The sequence below is a fragment of the Phalacrocorax carbo genome, chromosome 5, assembly GCF_963921805.1.
Source record: "Phalacrocorax carbo chromosome 5, bPhaCar2.1, whole genome shotgun sequence".
NCBI classification, from domain to species: domain Eukaryota; kingdom Metazoa; phylum Chordata; class Aves; order Suliformes; family Phalacrocoracidae; genus Phalacrocorax; species Phalacrocorax carbo.
The window spans coordinates 68,802,411-68,824,294 of NC_087517.1; the positions used below are offsets into that span (position 1 = coordinate 68,802,411).

General features: G+C 41.1%; 1 protein-coding gene across 2 annotated transcripts in view; it reads right to left on the bottom strand.

The window, feature by feature from the left end:
* Positions 1-21,884, bottom strand: part of SHANK2 (SH3 and multiple ankyrin repeat domains 2) — a 364,507-nt gene that overhangs the window by 219,017 nt on the left and 123,606 nt on the right. For both annotated transcript variants that reach the window (XM_064452904.1, XM_064452902.1), the window contains 2 exons: positions 13,005-13,314; positions 8,379-8,548 (listed from right to left, as the gene is read on the bottom strand). In XM_064452904.1, the coding sequence (XP_064308974.1) occupies positions 8,379-8,548; positions 13,005-13,314 (480 nt within the window). The remainder of the gene's footprint in view (positions 1-8,378; positions 8,549-13,004; positions 13,315-21,884) is intronic.

Genomic DNA, 21,884 nt, shown 5'->3' on the forward strand with positions numbered 1-21,884 from the left:
TGCTACAGGGTGTATCTGAAATGGCTTTGTAATATCTACAAGCAATTTTTGGTGCTTGTATAAACTGCACACTCCTTCCCTGGGAAAAGAACTCATTATATGGGTTGGGAATGACAGGTCATCTTCTGGACACGAAGAACATTTCTACAATGAGGAGCAAAAGGAAAATGAACAGAATGGCACTAGTGCATAAAGTAAAGTTGAAAATCCACTGAAAAATCCAGCAACTGAACCAGCCTATGCTGATGTAAGAACCACCAGAGCTAAAAGTAAGAGTTATTTCTGCTAATCAAGAGCAGCTGAAGATCTCAGTGCTTTTAGTGAGCTGTGGAACTACGCCAGCTGAAAGCCCTCTAGGCCACACGGTAGAAAGCAGAAAATGTCACCATTTCATTCTTAATCTGAAAGGGTTGGTGACAGCGTCCCTTCCATTCAAACTGCAGCACGGATATGTTCTTTACCTTGATTCCAGTGTTCTGTTACTGATAACAAATGCCATTTACCTAATGAAATACAGAGGGTTTTCATCTGACTTCTAAGTCAGCGAGGTTCAGTGCAAATCTAAACTCTGGGTTTTTTGTCCTGATATAACACTATTCTGGATTTGCTCTTTTAAATTAAAGTAGATTTTTAATTTCCAGTGGGTAGAGAGCTAACTTCTTTCCCTCAGAAATACTAAATATTATAATGTAGGCTTTTCTCTTGTAGAAATACCTGTTGCCTGATGTAAATGTTCACAATTATTTGCCTTTTGGAAGGAAGGCTTCCAAATGACAGATAATCAGTGCAAGATACCTATTTCAATGCTGAAAACCATTTTGCTCCAAACAGCCCCTAAAATGGTCACAACTTCAAAATGTATGTTCCCACCCTCAAGTGTACCGGCAGCTTATCTCCTAAGCATACATACCAATGTAAAAAAAATTTGGTGTTTGGTCTGTTTTTGCGTACAACCACGTAAATCGAAAACAATAAGAGACAACTGCGCAGAGCGACAGCTCTCTGCATCTGAGGGGCAACTTGACCAGACTTTACACACAATGTCAATGCAGGTCAGCACAAGATGCAACTTAATCTTGCTCTCTCTTAAAGAGAGATATTTTTGTGAAAATCTGGTTTTAGTTTAAATTTTACTCTATTTCTTTATCTACCCCTCCTTGTTCCTGACAGATATCCCTCCCTCCTTGTGATGAATGATGAACAGGATCTGCCTGTTCTGCCTTATGGGCAGACCATTTCTGGCTTTCAAATGCTTTAGCAAGAGAGACTGACATGACTTGAGATCAGTACAACATGACTGGAGAGGAAGTCATCATCTATTGCCCTGATGACAACCACAGTAAGGTCTCCGGCAGGCAAACAAGTGCCTGTGCCCCAGCTGCCATGAAGAAAATGTTCTTGTGCAGTTCTTGTACAATCTGGACTTGTGTATCTGCAATTAATGATTTTCTATAATTGACCTGAGCAGTCAGATTCAGCTGCGGCTCCACGGACATTTTGTTTAATGGAGAAGCAAATTCAGCAATTCTTTTCCATCTTGGGCTGTGGGACCTCACGGAGAAATCAAATTAGGGAAGTAACACGGACAGAAAATATTCCTCATTTTTTAAACTTACATTTAACTTCCAGTCTTGCCTCCGAAACAAAAGTGTGATGCAATTATGGCTGCAAGGAGTTTACCTTTCTGTAATCCAAAAGACACTGCTGGTTTATCTGAAAAGCAGCCTTACCCACCTCTAATTCAGTATTTAATTGCCTGACTTATCCTAACAGCCATACCCTGAGCTTACTGCACATCTCCTGGTTGCACCCCAATGGCCACCCACGCTGCAAGCAGATCACAGAATCATTAAGGTTGGAAAAGACCTCTAGGGATCATCAAGTCCAACCACCAACGCAACACCCCCATGTCTCCTAAACCATGCCCTGAAGTGCCACGGTAAGACTAAGAAGCCTTAGCTTCATGTTTTGGGTGCATGTCACAGCCCCAACCACTGCGGCCACAACCAATGTCAGGCTAGATCCTGACTTAAAGAGCTTTCTGTCTTTTGTCACCTCTACTTTCTCAAGAAAGAAACAGTGCAAACAAGCAATGTTTAGGAAAAAGACCTTGGGATGAGAAGATGACAGTGACTATTAACAGAGCAACCACTCACTACACCCAAAACTACAAATACAGTAATCTGCACATAATTTTCTAAATCTGAGGAAATAGGGCTCAACTGAAATAGAACTGAATGAGCTGTGCTGTTCAAGATTTGGCAAGATAGGGTTTTTTTCCTTCCTTTTTTATCTTTGCCAGCAACTTTCTATGAAGATCATCTCTTTCCTGTTATTTAGGTGTCTCTTAAACAGTTTCGGGAAAGTGAAGGAGGGAGAAAAATGGAATAAGAAACAAATCTTCTGCACTGATTTGAATTTTGGACAGAAATTCAAATTGAGCATTGGAAACACCCATCAGTTTGTAACGTTTGTCACCATCTCTGTTGAGGAAGACGTCAGAGTCAAGTTTGCTCTTCTCTGCAATGATGCCTAAACTACAGGTCAGGTGAATACTGAGTAGAAAGCATTAATCTGAGAAGAGGTCCCAAACCAGCTTAGAGCTGGAGCCCATACTACTGTGTCAGACTACGCTAATGTGCTCATATGTCATTCGTAGCTCCGCTCGGTCTTCTAGTACTCCCTGTCTACCGAATATTTCAGGCCAGTTACTGACTACTGAAGGAAGGCTGGCTTTAAGAGGTCAAGAGCTAAGGCGATGGGGATTTGTGGATGCTTTTATGTCCTAATCAATTTCTCACAGCCTGGACAGCAAAGCGAGCTCTCCTGCTGGAGCGGGAGCAAGGACGTGTCTTTGTTACAACACTTTGATATATCAGTTTGAAGCGCAACTCTGTCCTGCGCTTCAGATACCAGAAACTTGCAGAAATGAATTAGGTTATTATCTGTGATGAGTCATAATTATTTATCTTAGGAATTTAAATCAAACTGATCAAGTCAGGAGAGAGTAAAAAAGCAAAATAGACCAATGAATCCGGGCAAGATTAATATTCCATTTCACATTAATTTCATCCTTCATATAAAGGAGTAGCAAAACAATGCTTACACAAACCTCTTAGGTTAAATTTTGCTCCCATACTTATTCACCCACGGTACAAAATGCTCTTGAAGAAAGAAAACGGCATTTCTGAGGCTCTTCCCTTTCCAATATTTTATTTACTAATCTAACAAGTGCAAAATCTCAGGAGACCAACTTTCCTTCTGCCCACAAGAACTGTCTGTTGGCAATATCTTCAAGCACAGCAGGGGTTTAATAATCTTTCTTTTTGCAAAATGACTTACAAGTAGATTTCACAAGCTATGAAAATGTTAGCAATATATTTGGCTTGCCCTACTGGCTGAGATCACGCTGAAACAAAAGTAGTGCTGCAAGGGTCAGTATTTCTAATGCCGAGAGCTCCTGACTTTCTGCCTAGAACAGATGCTTGAATCACTACTCCTGAATTACTACCATTTCTCTGACCCCAGAGAATGCGGCTGAGAGCAGACCTTGGTTAGGGTGAACTCTTTTCAGATGGATGTGCCTGCACAGGAAGCGTCTGGGAAGGTTCAGGAAAAAAGTCTGTAGGAGCATACTTGAGATACTGAAATAACTCCCCACTTTCCTAGATACTAAGCACTAGAAAATCTCTTTAATCACAGTAAGAGCTAAAGAAACTGAGCCTTTTCCAGAACTACCCCTGTATTCTGTTTGCCTTCCAGGTGAAAGAGAGGAGATCGCAATATCAGGGCACGCAACAAAAATAATAGACAAAAATAAAAATTTACAGTTGGAAGACACCCACGGACAAACCATACTGTGATCTGGGATCTGAAAATTGGAAGAAATAGCTAGAAACCACATGCCAAATGGAAATGCAAATGTAATAAAAACACACAGGAAGAAGGAAAACAAAACTGTGAGCAGGGTGAGACTTCAGAAGTTCTCAAAGTATTTGAGTCAGGCAACCGAGTGGTTTTTTTCTGTCTAGGTCAGCGAGGGATAATTCATGTACATTTCACGTATGTTTTAACATAGATCCTGAAAAGAATTTTGATCATTTTGTTTCTAAGTGACCGGAGACTGTCTGCCCCATGGTGATTGGTACCCGGAACTCGTATCCGTTACCTGTCCAACAAGGTATGCTAGTACAGATTTGAATCCCGGGCAGCTTTCTCGAGGCTGCAGAGATACTTCTGTATTGCTTTATCTTCACAACACAGAAAACTGCTAATTCTTTGCTCACAAAGAACTTTGGAGCACCGCATCCTCTTCATACATCGAGTTTTGTTATGAAAGAGGCCACTTGATTTCTAGTGTAAGAATTAAATTTAGCAACACAAAAGCTGATTAAAATACATTTTACAGATACTTTATGTGTGTGTGTGTGTCTGTGTTTGGACTGTGGCAGATTTATTGCTATGGACTTTTAGAGATAAAATGAAGAAAGAAACAAAATATGTTAACAGTGGTTCGGTGAGGAATGAAGCAAGCTCTTCTTCATTTATGTGAAAACATAAGATTAGGGTTGTTCTTGTACAAATAAAGACATCAGATTTATTTTTGCAAGAGCCATGGCCCTTCTCTCATGAGTGACAGACACACAAATGATGTCAGTATGTATGACTAACAACTAAAAATAAAGCAGATATTTTTGTACAGGCTACGTAATATCCTATTAATACAAGACCATTTTGTTTAGTTTACAATTTCTTCAGACCTTGCCCATTCACTGCTTTCTCTGAGCAGTTTCCTTGTATCAGACACTGTCAACTATTGTCTCTCATGTACTTCTAGCGGTTTTAGAAAGAAAATAAAATCTGCCTCATCTTCATCTGATGAAAGCACTTTTCATCAAGAGTTTAGGAATTCATCCCTCTCCGTGACCCTTCTAATTCTACCAAGTTAAAAAAGAAAATCCATAAAAAACATTTCCCAGCTAATCCCTTTCTCTGATATGTTGTTCTGGGTTTTTTATCCCTGTAATAAATGCCTTGCTACATCCTCAGTGTGATTAGTCTCATGGGATGTACACGTGATGAGCATCTCCCCAGGGTCAGACCGAACACGGGCCAGAATCCCACAGCAAATGCAAACACACGTTTGAATCCCCCCACACCACCCCAGAAGCCAGTACTTGAGCATCTGTGTTTTATACAGAACAGTGCAGCTACCACGTCAAGTCAGCAGAGGAGAGGGGCTAAGACAAAGCTTTTTTAATTTCTTAAATGTGAGGTTCAGGTGTTCCCAAGCTGAGGGAAAATTGGATTCCATGGGGTTTAAAGTTGTTTCTTTTCCTCCAAGTACTGCACACAATGGGTTGCTAAACCCCAAACAGGCATGGGTACCCCCAGAAAATCAACCCCTCAGTCCTGAGGGGATCATAGTCTTGCTAAGCAAGTCTCTAAAAGACAGAAAATATGGCTGGTACCAAGTGCAATTTCTGCTCAGAAAGAGAAAAAAAGGCAGGGCCTCCTTAGAGCCAGTGGTTCTGGCACTCGCACAGCACGCAAGGAGCACTGGGGTCTAGAGGAGCATTACTGCCCGTGCTTTTGGGTGTTGGGGAGGCAGCCTATCAATCTCTCACACTGGAGTAATTTTTTTATTCTCTGTAAATAATTGCATTTTTACTGGAACAGGGACATGAATCCAGACTTAACTGAACTTGGATTTCTGTCCCATCTGCTGAGCTTGAATGGCTTCCTCAACACTGTTACACAACTGAGACCTTTTTAAAGCGTCACTGTCCTTTTACCTGGACTCTCTGTTCTCTACATGACCTTGCTGTGTTAATTCTGACATATTTTTTGGGACAACTGAGGAACCATTGACATGGTAACACAAAATAGGATTTGATCTTGTTCTCAGAGTTTTCCTTTGATTAGCAATGAGGGTCTGGCATACGGTGTTCCAGCCTTGCCACGCAAGTAGCCTTCACTCACGCTCCACGTGATTTCATCCTAAGTAGTAACACTGACAATCCCTGTGTTCCCTTTTTCCAAAAGCAGACTGACGTGTATAAATGCCTCACCAGACTTTATCACATCCAAGTTCTATAAAATGCTCTAAACCAAGTGTGCCTGCAAATGCTAGAGCTCTACCAGATTTTAGTTAATGTGCAAACCATTTATTTGGAGCTGAAAAAAATAATCCCTGCAGGGATGATTTGATGTTGGATGGGCACGTTCCCCTTTTTCTAACAGTAATAATTAATTTATAGTCAGTTCAGTAAACACAGATCTTCCCTATAAATAGAGATACAAAACTCACAGGCCAGACAGAATCTCATTTTCTATTTCAGCATTTTGACATTCATTGGTTAATGTCCCCCACAAAAATCGTTGGTCTCAAGTTTAGATCATACTATTGTAAGAAGATTTGAAAAGTGGACTAATTTCTCCTCGCATTGTTTTCTAGTTACTGTCATAACAATTTAGAACCAAGGGCTCCTGAGCTACTTTTTTTAAAATAGTAAACTCTTCAACAAAATTTAAATCCCTTCTTCTTGGGATATTTTTGCATATAATAGTCCCAGATTCTAATGTCAACAAGCAGCCAGATAACAAATGCCCCTACAACATTCAGCGTCCCAAGCAACCTGTTGCACTGTTTCCTCTTTTGCCAGGGAACACATTTTCTGTCTTGTCTTTCTCCATAACTGCCTGGAGTCTCCACTGTTTTATTCTGGTGACAGGAATCTCTACTGATCTTACATCCCCTACACAAACAAAATATTGCTACATCTTCAAATCCAACAAGTCAATTGAACACGACTGTGTGGGGATACAACGTCCCCCAAAGAACAGATGGTGGTGCTCAACCATACTCACTCCTTATCTGCTGGCACCTCCTAGATCTCTGTAAACACACTCAGCGGAAAAAGTTATTTGTACCACCCGTGACCCCCAGAACTTCATCCTTTGTAGGTACTGGCAATTATTCCCAGGGTTCGATTTTCTGAGATTACAAATAAGCACAAAGTTCTGGGGTGTGCTTGGCATTCCAAAGAAATTCTAAAACCTCAGAGCTTTGCTTGCCCTCTATTAATTTTACGCTAGCCTAGATGACTTCTATCAACGGGGAACTTTTATAATGTTTTATTATGAACTGTTCATATGGGCTCTTCCAAAAATTGTGCACTACTTTCTTTAGATCACAATCATTGCTTTCTACCTGATCAGGGCACAACCTCCCAGACTGCCAAATTATCTTTTCAGCCCTACAGACGTCACCAGCTCTCCTAAGTTTAACCTTCCTCCTTCATCCTTGCATTTAAAATGAAGCTTGTGTATGTTTCACCTTTAAGTGCAGCACTCTTCAGATTTCTGTCCCACACCCTCTGAAGGCTTAACGAAAATTATTAAACCCACAAATGCTTCAGAATCAGCTACATCCAAAAATAAAAATACAAAAATACCTTCAAATGGCTCCCCATTTTTTTCCAACTAGCGTTTGCAGGCCCAAGGGAGGAGATATTTGAAGTTTTCCTTTGTAAGATAAGTAGGTTCAGTTGCAAGGAAATTTTCAGCTGCTTAACACTTTTATTTAGGACACTGAATTTATTCCATTTTAGTTGATTTCCGTAACTAGTATTTGGTTTGTATGGATTGAGCAGAAAGTCTTTTTTATTCCCTGACCTGTTTTACCTGATGTGCAAAACCACAGCCGAAACCGTGAGACAATGCACCCTTAGGAAGGTCAATCCTGTAAACCACATCGCCCACTTTCTCAGCCGTACCTGGATGTACTTACTGGCTCCAAAATAATAGCACAAAGTTTGGCCTCAATTTTAACATTCTTAGTTGGGAAGTGCACCAGTGGAGCGAAATCATACATGCACAGCCACACCTCCTCCCCACAATATATACAGTAGGTCCTACCTACCTACTTATGCTAAGTCTCACGAGGGGAATTTTTCAAATTAACCAATAAATTGTTCCTTGAGGAAAGGGCTTGAAAGAGTCTTGACCTTACCCCTGTTTTCTTCCTGAGCTGCTTAGATAGCTGACGTGTTTACAACCTTTTAAAGCCCTGGAGCTGTCTTTCTATGATGACTACAGAAGCAAATTACATGCTCTGTGTAAAAGACAATGCTGCTATTACTGCACATATTCCTGAATTTTAGTGGGACTCTGAAGACACTTACAGCAAAAATGGCAGCTGAATACACATTGGTTACAAAATAGAACTAGGACCAAAATACCCTGTAAAGAAACAAATGCATAAAAGCACTTGTACTGAACAGATTATTTTTTTTCCCTAGAATAGCAGAGAATTTTAAAATAAAATTTCCGTCTAGCAGAAGGAAACGTTCATTCAAAATGAATGACGTACTCACCTTTAACTCTATCTCCTTTGTGCAGATGAATTTCCCCTTCTCCTTGAGGTTGATATGGCTTCACGACAATAAAAAGTCTTCCAGGTACAGCACTGTAAAGCTTGCGTTTTGGACCCTGATAATCCAAGGCAGACAGAGTATCCTTGTTGGCACTAGGATTGTAAACGGCACTGGAAATCGAAATTTAAAAATATTAACTCTTTATTTAAAATAGGTAAAGTTAATCATTTACCATCACATTAGTAGGATTAAATTAAGCAGTGAATAACATCATTATCTTCCAGTAAGGCGTCTAACCCTGCAGAAAAAAACACATGGTTTTCATCCTAAACACATGCTTTTAATGGTTGAAATCTTTCAATATGAAGCATGATCAATATTCTTCTGACCATGATGGCCTAGAAAAGAAACCAACACTGAAGTTTTCAGATTTTCTGCAGATTAAACTTGCACATTCACAGACCCTGATGAAGTTTGATATGCAAATCGTACATTACAAGCGTCAAAATTTGTCAGAAAGACTTTAAAACATCAGTATTCACAATTATTGTTGGGAATGGTTATCTTCGTAACACTGTAACCTTAACTGAACAATCAAGACAACTGAATTATTAACTGACTTAACTGAATAATCCAGTTACTTCTTCATTCCAAGGCCCGGAGCTAAGTTTTAGACCTGCACAAAGCACGGATCTTAGGGCTAACATATTCTCCAGAGGATCATTTCTTACTGATGGCAATCAATAGCCCCCGCAGTGAGTTCAGAGTGGCATGCCCAGGTAAGTCATAGGTCACCAGACAACACACAATCTACTTATTGTGTATAAAGAAGAAATTATTGAATGATACATAAGAACATTAGTAAACCTCCTGAAAAATGAATGAACTGTAAAAAATATAAGGTGAGAAAGAGGAATATATTGAAGAGGGCAGGAAAGCTATAGGAGATATCATAACAAACTTGCAATGCCCTTATTAATCAACTTTAAAAATAATAAAAAAAATAATAATAAAAAAAACTTGAGATCTTGCACAGAAAGTCTAGAAACTGAAAATATTCAGGGGAAAGAAGAATATTCATGAAGATTTATAGGAAAAAGACAGGGTACCAAAGGAAGAAGAATGATTTAAAGGTGGTCTAGCACTGCAACAGTTTGCTTGCTTTCTTGTAGGAGAAGGAAATATCTCAGACTGCTCTAAGCAAAAGGAAATATGAGTGCTGGAGTTTAATGTTTCTTTGCCCCCTTTTTTTTCACCAATCTCCTACAAAAATAGAAGTCAATAAGGCTCTCAATACAGGTAAAGAAGAAGTTGTCTGGTAAAAACCCAAATGTGGTGGATCTTTCATATCAGGAACACTTCCATTTCCCTGCAGTAACTTCTTCGCCATTCCCCTTTCACCTTGGTGTTCTGTTCTATTACAGTGCACAGGTGCTAATAAAGACAAGCCGTACTTCAGGGTTCAAAAGGGAGCTCTTGTTGCATGTCTGTGATGGAGTTTGCATCAGAAACCTCAGCCAATTCTCGCAGTTTTTTAAAGGAAGACAGAAAAAGATGACGTTTGGGTTTCAGTTCCTTTGCTCCATTTCTTTTTCCTCATAAATGAAGAGACAGTCAGCACCATAAAAAATCCAGATCTATAAAAGGTTGCTGCACATCCGATCCCCACTTGTATCAAGCTGTATTTTAAGCCTAGTCTGGTAGCAGCTATTCACAATGTTATGCCCCAGCATCTTCTTTAACTCCTATTCTCCTAACAGAAGATTCATTCAGTTTCTCTCTTACTGAAAGAGGAAGAGGAAATGGCACATTTAACCTTCGCACTGGACGCATAATTTCTGACGAGACAGGCTTACTAATGGAAATCAGGGCTGCAACACGGGATAGATGACTTCTTAGAAACAGATCTTTCCTCTCCAGCCTTGTCCCCAGCTTGGGCTCCCAGCCCAGCAAGCCCCATGCCGTGAAGGAGCAGGAGGAGGATGCAGAGATTTCAGAAGACATGTTTCCCTCTCACCCAGAAGAAGGTGTCCATCCTTGATGGCTCAGCGCTGACCGAGGCTCTGCTGGCACCTCCCTTCCCTAATCACTGTGGGACAAATTCCACAGGAAGGGTGCCAGTTCCCCTGCCTTCCCCAGCTTACCCCCCCAAAACCAGTTTGGTATGAGAAGCAGCAGCCTTACAAGATGATAAAACACCTGAGCCACACAGGCTGTAAAGATCACATGAACCCCTTCCAGCATCGCTTTCCAGCCCTCTCCTTTCCACAGTGCAAACCCCACAGACCTCACTGACCCTCTGTCGTGCTCTAACCTTCTCTGTTAATTAACCTACCCCTTCTGGCTGCTTCTGCTCCAGAACCCACTCTACTGCTACGTCAGAAGGGGCTTTTTCATCTAAGGGGAACAACAGCTTCATGGTGAACGCATTATTTGCAAATAATAAGCAGAGACAGCAACAATTCCCACATTTAGCTGACAGTAAGTAGGTGGCCATACAGCTAAACAAAATCTGTGAGGAAAGTGCCATTCATGACTGCATTGCTTGCAGGAAAAATTATATATAAAATCCTTTTACTTGTCTTTAAATGTAAAAAGCCTCCAGCTGTCCTCTCGGTACTTGCACGTACTCTGGACGTCTCTGAAACACGCCCTGGTGGTACATATGAAACTCTGCAGCTGGGCAGCAGTTTTAAGTAGGTGTGATACTGATGCACTAAGAGGAAGATCAAAATTGTATTTCCACAAAATTTCGGGCGTTAAATTGGTTTCCACTATCATTTGTGCCAGCCTTCAAAATCACGTGCTTTCAGAAAGGGAAGAGGAAAGTGGCTGAATAAAGTCAAAGGAAATAAATGCTTGCTTACTACAAAAAATTTTTAATTGTTCCCCCCACCTCAGAGGATTGTTTATACTTCAAGAATCTGGAAGTGCATTCCTCAAGAATTTGGAAGTGCATTTCCCCAGGAATATTGATGAAAAGGCTCTTTTTATTCCTTCCAGCTGAAAGAATCATTGCCTTTATGGTAAAACCTCCCACTCGGGTGGCATCACCAGTATCCAGTGGAATACGAGGGCACTCATTCTCTGAAAAGCGCCTCACGGCCACCTCCTCACCTAAACAAAGCCTCATTACGGACAACCTGTGTTTAAGCTGATCGGGTCTCTCTGGGAAAGTGTCACCCAAATGACAACCAAACACGTTTTTGCCACTATCATAACACACAACAAGGTAAGATGGGTTTGCTCTGCTGCACGAAAGCACTGGCATAATAAACTTGGATCCTGTTCCTTCCAGTGAGTCTTATATTTCAGACAACTTTTTTTTTTTTTTTTTTTTTTTTTTTACAATGCACCGTATTTCCATGCCCCAGCAGTATCGTTACTCTGACAAATCCTGCGCGTCAGTTTGGGTGCCTCCAGCCAGGGAGAGAAGAAGAATGTGCAAGACAACAGGTGACAGCTTCAACTACATGATGCTTTGTTTCACTGACTTGAAAACTCAAGTACAGATCCCTTACACCTCCAAGTGACAAAGAGAAAGCAACAGCTGCATTTCTTAACCATACTCATGTCTTTTTCTACTCTGAACAGTGGATGTTCTTCATATCAGGAAACAAGACAAAGCCTGGTATTTGAAATGACCATTGATTTAAATGCCTAATTCTCTCCCCATCAGTACCCAGCTCTGCCTCCCTTCATTTTTGCAGCCCTGCACTTTAAACCCCTCGTCCTGGTGCAGTGCCATCACTTGTACGCTTGACAGATGCAGTTCCTCCTCAACATGAAGCTGTAATTGCCTATTCACAGGGCAGCGGCTTCACAAACCTGAAGCCCCCATTTGTGACCCAAACCTAGACACAATCCTCTGGTTTATTATATTACTTACAATACCTGCATCACTCTAGTCAGGATTTGCTCTCCAGTCGGACATAGCTGCAGGATATTTGCAGAGAGTTCCTTGCTAAATCACATTTGTAATTCAGGAGGAAAGGAAGAGCAGCAAAGTCATAGGGAATGCAAAACCCTGCAGCAAGGATAATCATGAAAGAAGCCCATGACACCTACCACCACTATCTCAAGAGGCACCCTTTGCTCTCGGCCAGCCTCCTACACAGCCTCAGTTATTCCCCCCAGTTATTCCCTCTGTTCTACTCTTTAGTTCAGCACACATCTACAGAAGGGAGAAATGAAAGAGTCTCTGCTTCATCACCCATGAGCAGCTCTAACATAAGGTTTCAGGCATGACCAGTAGTTTCACAAAAGGACGAAGTACCTTGGAAACGTTTTACTTTCCTGTTAAATGCCGTCATTATTTCAGCTATTAAAAGATCTTGAGAACTAGCACCTTGATTTGGAGGTGCAAACTCAGTGATAAGTCGCTGCTGAGCTTTGCTGAACTTTAAAGCCTGCCTGGCTGCTGGAGCTCTGTGAGGAAACAGCTGGCTTTGGCTGGAGTTTCCAATTAAAATATTCACACTTGGATGTGTTCCACTGTGCTGAGGTTTTATTACCCATATATTATATAGAGTGCAAAACGGGCATATAAATAACAGAAAAGAACATGACAGTCCAGCCTGATGACATTAGGGATATCTCATGCTGTGCAAATAGTCAAAAAGTCACCTGATGTGCCTGTGCTGCTGCCGTTTGGCATCCTCTCCCAGCCTGTTTAGGGATGGCGACCGGCTCCGGGAGGATGGAGTGTAACTCCCCACAGTTTTTACAGTTCCATTAGGATTATTCTGCATCTGTTGAAGTAGATGAGGTGAAAGGCTGCGGTGTGAAGAAGCAGAGGAGGAGGCTGACCACTCAGGGAGGTTGTTGATGTTCAAATTGTTGTCACTGTTGGAACGAAGCAAGATCCGAGGCGCTGCTAAGGTGCTTGGGGGTCTCCGCCTTCTGTTTGAATAGGTGGGAGCCTCCCTAAAGGGCACTGTGTAAAGAAAGACATCCAGGGTAATCTGAGGTGACCTCACCATTCATATGCATTTACCACCCCATAAAAACGTTTAGCAACATAAGGCATTGTTTCTTCTGCTGAGACAGAAACTCTACCTTGCCTGCATAGCTAATTGAGTTCATAATCTTTAAAACATCATTAAAACCGGAAACAACTGGGCAGTGTTAATCTGTTTTCTGGCTTTAATAATTAAGCAACACCAGCGGCCTGAGCGCTGGACAGTCTGAGCTATGGTCTAGGAGATGGGAAACGCCTCATTATTGCCAAGTTTGAGTCTCATAAAGTTCATATTCATGCTATGTTGTCAGATTCAATCAGAAAGCCATGGAACAGGAGTGACTGGCAAAACTTTTGACTCGTGATCTTCTGACTTCCTTCTCCCGCTGGCACCCAGACAGGGAGAACTCTGTTCTCTCACAAGTTCAGGCCTAACCTGAAGTCTGTAGCGTTCACAGTCACCTTATCCCCATCTTCCAGGTTAAAAATTGAGGACATAGATTTTTCTCCTGGCAGAACTCTATTACCTTGCTGTAATCCCTAGGTATTCCTCTCTTTCTAATCTAGGCATTTCTACTGCATCTATTACTATTGCATATAGAACATATCACCCGAGGGTAATACACTCACTTCGTCACGTGCCATGCCCCAAAGAGAACATGACTGTATCCGAAGGCTGCCATATACTACTTAATGAAGTAGCCATAACAGAAAACAAAAGCCAGGGCCATAAAAACCTAACACAAAGCAGAGGGCCCACCCCTTCATCAGTGTCACGGGCACGGCGCTGCAGCCATAGGAGCATTTGTACAAGCAGACACTGCGCGTTCCAGATCTCCGGTTCTCACTGTAGTGGGTCAGTAAGTTCCAAGTGCAGCTTAGAAGGCAAATTTCCTAATAAAAGGCACCCAGCCATCACTAGATACGACCGCATTTCCTACCCATATCATAAGGTCATAAAGGATCTGACCCTGAACACCCATGGTTGTCTCAGTCCCCACTCATGTAACTGCTCTCATTCATTTATTTCAGTGGAACTCAGGGGGTCGCGGGATTTGGTCCAAAGTGCAGGTATTTACATCTGAAAAGTCACAGTACTATAACTAACAAAAGGCAGCCAGGCATTCTTCTGAGGACTTTATTGAGCTGTTGTAATTTTCAAAAAATCATATTTCAGTTGGGAGAGACGCCCCGCAAATATCATCCTACATGTCTAAAGTGCCAGTAAGTGCCATTTATAAAGTGCCAGAAATGTCTACGCATTCAATACCCTTCAAAAACACACACAAACCTGAATAAGGATGTCTGTCATAATGTGCAAGTAAATAAATTCACATAAATATGAATATACATAGGAATCAATCTGTCCTGCCTTGAAATACAGCCTTTAATTGAGAGAACACAGCAAAATTTAAGGTTTCAGAGCAAAACCAAAAGCATATTTATAACATAAAATAAAGATGGAACTGCAAGTAATAGAATGGTTTATATAATTTTCACCAGAATCAGTCTATCATTAACTCTGATTCTGAATATTTCAGAATAACATTCTTCATGTTTCTAACGAGCTGAAACTTTCTCTGGTAAATAGCTCAACGGCATCAGACCAACCAAACAAGAGAGCAGTGTGCACAGAGAGAAAGGGCTTTAAATCCATTTCCATAATATTTCATTCGGAGCAAGGCTGAAATACGGGAAGTAGTCTTTGAAAGGCTATAACGCACAGAAGTCCAGCATTTATGCTAGAAACTGGCAGAAACTCTGTCTGATTTTCAAAATTTTCCAGGTTTTCATATTTCATATTTTTTTCAAGGTTTCAAAGCAGCAGAGCATGTCACTGAAAGCACCTTGGAGCTTCAGATGTCACGGTGAAAGCCCCGGTTAGTACTAACTTAAAGGAAATTCACAGCACTTATTTTCAAAATTGCCGTATACAGAACCTCTAGATGGATGTATATGACACAGACGTGCCATTTGTGCGTTCTTGTATTTTTGATATTCAGAATACGGCTCTAGAAATTGTTTCACTGAAGACAGGCATCTTTCCCAGGTACAATAAAGCAGAATAGCCACAGAAATTATTTCAGTAAAGGAGAAGGCACAGAGAACCCAATGTAGGAATGTTTTGCACGTACAGGTTTGCTACCTGAAGGTCTAATGCTGTTCCCTAAAGTTTTTCTTGGACTTCAGTAAAAATTGGATCTGACCCTTAGATTTTAATTTTTCATGAATTTAAACAGGTAACACCCCCAGCAGGCTGCCGAGCCTTCCAGCCACAGACTGATGAAACTAAATATTGCCAACATTTTGGGGATGTTCACTGTAACTTTCGAGAGGTTGGTGGGATATCTTCTGGCAGGAGTGGGAGGGAGCACGAGGGGGGCACGGGGCTCAGGCACGGCGACAGGATGGACGGAGGGCTGCACGTCGGAGGACCGACGGATTTTAGAAAAGACAGACTGGCACATTCATTCCTACTGAAAAACAGGGAAAGTTTTGGATGTATACACACTCTCCAGGTACCAGATTAAATGAGGTCTTTTTCCCTTACATACCTTAGAAGGATTTTACGTGAGCATTTAGGAGCTAGCTTGTGCTTTGCTATCAATATTCTATTCTTAAGGAGAGAACTACCAGCAAAATCAGCCTTTACTACAGAAAATAAATGGGAAAGGGGACAACTAATTACACCAACTGACGTGTGTCTAACACAAATCTTTTATAGAAAGAGTTAAAAATAAGCATTTCCGTGCCTAAAGTGATTAATATTCCACCCAACTGTTTCTTTTCCCCAGCAATCTGCAAACTGTAAGTGGGTGGATATTTTTTTAGCTGCTTCTTAGAGGCATTATTTATATTATTTTCACAATAAAAAAACAACTACAACACCAAATGATGAAACGCGAATGTCCACGCTTTAACCCCTGTTGGACACTGGTTTTCCCTAATATTTCACCATGTTCAGAACTAGAAGAATAACTGTTGCAAAACTTGTTTGGGAAAAACACTTGATATAAAATGACATGAAAATGTCTGAACGAATTTCATGCCCCTAAAGTTTAAAATTATCATCCCTAAAAGCATACCTGAAAGTACCATTTAATCCTTCCTCCAGCTCTCAGAATTCTATTCCTGGCATTTCACACATCTGAAGGGGCAATTCAGAACCATTCACTGACAAAATTCACCTAGGAAATTCCTTAGGTGTCTGCAAATGCATTTCTTAGGGAACAAAAACATTTTCATAACTCCTTGACTCTTCAGAGAAAAACCTAAAATGAATAAAGTCACATCCAGCCTTAAAAATCAGTTGCCTAAATGGACTGTCTAACACAAAATAATTTTGAAAAAGAAACTACAGGAATTGATTAATTATAGAGTCACTAAGCCAATCATATTAAATGTACACAAGAAAACACCGGTCTGAAACATCAAAGTGTTCTGCTTTATTGCTTACCTTCTTTCTTTGTGAAGGCATTTAACAAAGACTTCATTTTCCCTTTTTACTTTAGCAGCAATCCCCTCATTATATAACCTTTGCTGGGATGAAAGAGGCAAAAAGGAAAAGATAAAAAAAAAAATAAAATAATAAAATAAAATAAAGCTACCCAATTTCTATGTGTTCAGGCTGCCTGCACCCTGACATAAGCAGCAGGTTTCTGGGCACTGTGTAATTGCGAGCATAGCTGGGCATGCAGTACCCAGCGTTCTGGTGACAAAGCCCACCCCACATTCTGTCTGTCAGCTGGGAGCCAACTGTGCATAGACTGGAGCTGCTCAAAAAAAAAAAAAAAAAAAAAAATCTTGCTATCTTTCACAGCATTAGTCATGTGAACACCGCCGCCACAGCCTTGCAGACGAGAGTTTGGCTGCCACGAGCGCTGCGTTTGTGCAGGAGCCAACGCCGGGCGGAGGGAGGTGCAGGCGGCCCGAGCTCCGAGGGGGCCAAAAATTCCTATTTGCAAAGGGCAGGGGGGGAGCGAGGCGTGAAAAGGTGCTTCGCAGCGGCGCTCCGCAGGCTGCGACTGGGGAGAGGGAACCCTGCCGGAGATGCGAGCTGCTGTAGGAGTGCACTTAGCTTTTAAACTTGCACAGCTGACTCGCAGTACACTGAGGCTTTTTGCTTTCCTTCCTTCTTGCTCTTTCCTTCCTTTTTGCTCTTTCTTTCCTTGCTTACTGCAACGCTCCAAAGAGCCAACGTGGGGAAAAGTACAAATCACACCAAGCTTCACACAATGACTATGTTAAGAACACAGACAAAACTGCCACTAAACAGAATATCTTAACGTGGCCTATATTCCAGTCTGAAAGAGGTGAGATACGAGCACAATTATTTTCCACCCCCCTTCCATTGCACTAGAATAAAACAGAATTCCTTTTTGCACAAGGTAAAAATATGAAAATTTGGCCAAGCCATTTTGCTAAATTCCGTGCAGATGCCAGAAAATGAATGATGTAGCCACTGCAGTTTTTAAAGTACTAATTCTGAAAAAAAATTCTATAGATAGCTATGCCAGCCTGTGCAAACATGTTCCCAGAGAAAGAGCAAATAACTGAAACAGGCAGATAGGAAGCGGGGGGCGGTCCTAACAATCACAAAAAATTTAAGCATAACTAACTAAATGTAAGATATAAAGACTCCAAAGAATACGAAATCCACTGTTTAAAAACCAGAGTAGCCTACATTAAAAAACTGCCTTCAAATAGGATAAACTGTATAACGGTTAATAAATATTTATTCCATTTCAGACATCTCTGCTGGTCGCTAACGCATCTATTTTGAAAATTAGGTCTTTTTCTCACTGAGAAAAATGCTTCAAGAAAGACAGAAAATAAATTACTTAAATGGATTTAACCTCTGTATGCATAATGATCTCATATTTAGCATAAGACTGAAAAGAATTAGTAAGCATAAATAAATGGGATAGTTTAAACTTAATTTAACATCCCACTGTTTACATAGTTATTAATTTATAAAGAAAGGAATATTTCTCTAAATTAATATTGGCAAATTTGATTCAATTTATTTTTAAAAGCAACTGTTCTTAGCAGGTGGAAATCTTACCAGAGCGAGTGTTGGACACAGAGTATGTACATCATTAAACAGCTTTATTTGACAGGAAGAATTTTCTTCTTAACTTTGAAAAGATGCAAAGCTTTCTAAAGAATAACTTTGAACTGTTATTTGCCAACTTATAAATATGTGCATTAATGAGCTCCCCAGAAGAATCAATATCACCTCCAGAACAAGAACCCCAACGCCAGAACAACCGTGCCACCAACTTCAATTATAAGCTTCTGTACGTTCCTTTTTCTAAATCTTCAAATCCCCTGATTATATTTGGAGCTACAAATGATAAAGCAACTATAATTATTAATAATATTTTATATTTCCACAGTGTTTTCTAACTAAACTTAGCCAACAGTACGCGAGGGCTTGTCATTCTGCATGAAAACCTCGGTACCCAGTAGTGCTCCTGTTTCGATAGCCAAACGGAGACTGACAGAGCGAGTTTTATGGTGGTAATTCCTGAAATGCTCAAGAAAGAGACTGAAATCTCTATTTTTGCTTCCTGATGGGGCTGAGATAGTCCTTGGAAGAAGTTAAGCAAGTGCTTGCTGGTGATCCTTACCTTTAGCAACCGCGTGATAACAGGCGGGCTGTGCGGCTGCAGTGCCTCCTTAGCTCCAGGCGTTGCTGTAACGCCCGCGGGCACAGGTTTCCTAGGGAGCACATCTTCACTTTACACAGTGTAGGGCAACATACTTTACTGGCCATACAAAGCGTAGATCGATCCCCATATACTTCAGGAGGAGAATTACCTGTCATGCCCACGGGAAAAGAAGAAAATCACTGCCTCCCTATGCTCGGTTCTGTGCTTTAGTAACCACACCAGTCACAGACAACTACATGCCGGCCACAAGCAATAACTGCCTACAAAGGGATGGGATCGCAGCGTTGCTCGTGTTTCCCTGCACAGAACATCCCAGGTGTTTTACTGAGAAGGTGACACTGGTGTAGAAACCTGGGAGTCGAACCCTCAAACTGCCCTTTCCTTAACGTGAGTGTCAGTAATGACGGCTAAGTACCTAATCGCAGCAGTTCGGCGAGGAAAGGGTTAGCTCAATTGTGCTCATTCATGTCTGTTCATATACAGTGAAATATAAACAGACAGGCAACTGTAGTCAATCAAAATCAATCCCAGGGGGTATTTTTATTAGATTCTTGACAGAGCTGTAGCATTTTTTCATCTAGAGGTTTCTAATCAGTGTTATAAAAACATAAAAAATATTAAAGTCACTTGAATATATTGAGCTTCATAGAAACTGTGGGAACTCTTTCCGATCTACACCATCCCATAGATCACCTGATGAGTGATCATTTTACTCCATTTAACTGTCTGTCTTTTCCCCAACGCAGGAAATATAATTTCTTCCTACATGGCAGAGCCTACTGCAATAAACGCTATTGTGCATTTGGAAAATATGACAATCAAGGAAGTCAGCGAACTATTTGCAGCTGCAGTTTTTGATCTTTTTTTTCTAATTTTCACTAAAAGCTTATTAGAATTTGTTTGTTTTAACTGAAGTCCTAAAATCTGTGGTATTGGGAAGTTAAAAAAGAAAGTACTCCAGCAGCTTCCACCTTTTCACCTGAAAGATTTTCTGCCTCATGATGGTAATCTTGGTATTATTAGCTCAGGACAAAAACCTAATAATTTTACTACAGTAGCACACAACAATAACATAACCCACAAGCCATTAGCATCCATAACCTAAAAATGACGAAAAACCTTACAAACAGAGGTGAGGTTAGCCCTAATTTCCCTGCTTCTTCTGTAAGGGCTCAGGAAAGCATGTGAGAGCTCTGCATGGGGATGGCTCTGGGAAGAAAAAGCCACCTTAAACAGAAATCACAACGTGGGCTCTTAAGTTAATTCTGATTAGCATTTTTTGGGTACATTTTTAACATCAGGCTCCCAAATTTTATAGGTATTTCAGTCCATAGCTCCCATTAGAAATCGATGGAAAACCAGTCACTTCCATACCCTTGAGGATCTATTCTCACACACTTAAATGCCTCTAGAAAAAGCAAAAAATTATCTGACCAAATCTATGTTCTTACTTAATTGTTCCACCAACACATCTCTAAGAGCAAGGGCTTCTCAGATAATGGCAGAACACAGTTATGATTGCCAGGCTTTATTATTTTTCGATTTTGTCCATTTTGGTGTTCTTGCCAGAAAAATCTCTTTGACTTGTATATGCATCTCGGTCTTTGTTAAAAATACAGTCCTTAGCATGTATAAATGCATTTCTCTCCACTATAAAACAGGCTTCCTGTATGCTAAGCCACCAAATGGAGAGTTAGACAAGAAAAGACAGATTCAAATATAGACTGTAAAGTACAAAGAGACTCCTGAAAAAAAGAAAAAAAACCAACCTAGGGGTTGTAGGTTTGGTACTGTTACTTCTAGATGTCTTCCCTATTCCAGAAAGCCACAAGGTGGTTGGGAACACAGGCAGCCATGACAGATTCGAAAGGAATCCACCACAGGGGAACAACTAAAGCTATTTTATAAAGCAAAGGGGTGGGTTTTTTAATTTTATTTTTCTGAAAAAAATCTGGGGATTTTGCTCAGGAAACTGGAGTTAAACCAGCACTGAGAGAGAAGCATCAGAGCCCACTCAAACGGTGCTCGAAGAGCCCAGCCTTAGCTGACCCAGTATCTCTCTTGCTACATCGCTGCTAGCATCTTCCTACCACCCAGCTACTACTGGTATCAATCAGCTCCTGGTAGTAGCCTTCAGGCAGTCAGTCCAAGTTTGAAGGCTAGAACGAGGGCGGGAGACTGTGTGTAGGAAAGGACAGCAGAGGGATGGCTCAGGAACAGATGGCAAGAGTTATCAATTAGAAAGAAAAACAAAAAATAGCAGTGCAAGTTCCATAGCCGTGTGCCAGACATCCCTTCCGTTGCCCGGCGGTTCTCTTACATGGTCGTCCCCAGTTGTGCTCTACATGACAAGGGCCAGTCTCACTCTGCTCTCAGGAGGAACCTAGCGCCTTCACAGAACTTGCTTGAAAAACACCACCAAGGAGCTGGAAGGCCTAGTGAGAGGCAATTCTCTGTGTGGTGGAAGTGGCCACTGCTGGCCTCTCCAATTCTGCAGAAAACACTTAACATAATTCCTGTTATTAGAAGTATTTTAATAACTAAGCATGTGAAGTGTATGTGTTTGTGGGTACATTTCAAAGGAATTTAAAAGTTGATGAATGTACAGTTCCCACACACAAATGAGCTTAAAATCATGGGAGATGAAAATCAGTCCCTCTTTCTTACCATACCCACATGATTATCAACAAGCCTTCACTAAGATTACAGTGTGACAGCAAGAATAACTTTCCAAGAGCAGCATGCTTCTGCAGAAGGGAGACAAATCACAGAATCCCAGGCTGGAAGGGACCTCAGGGATCATCTAGTCCAACCTTTCTAGGCAGGGCACAGCCTAGACAAGGTGGCCCAGCACCCTGTCCAGCTGACTCA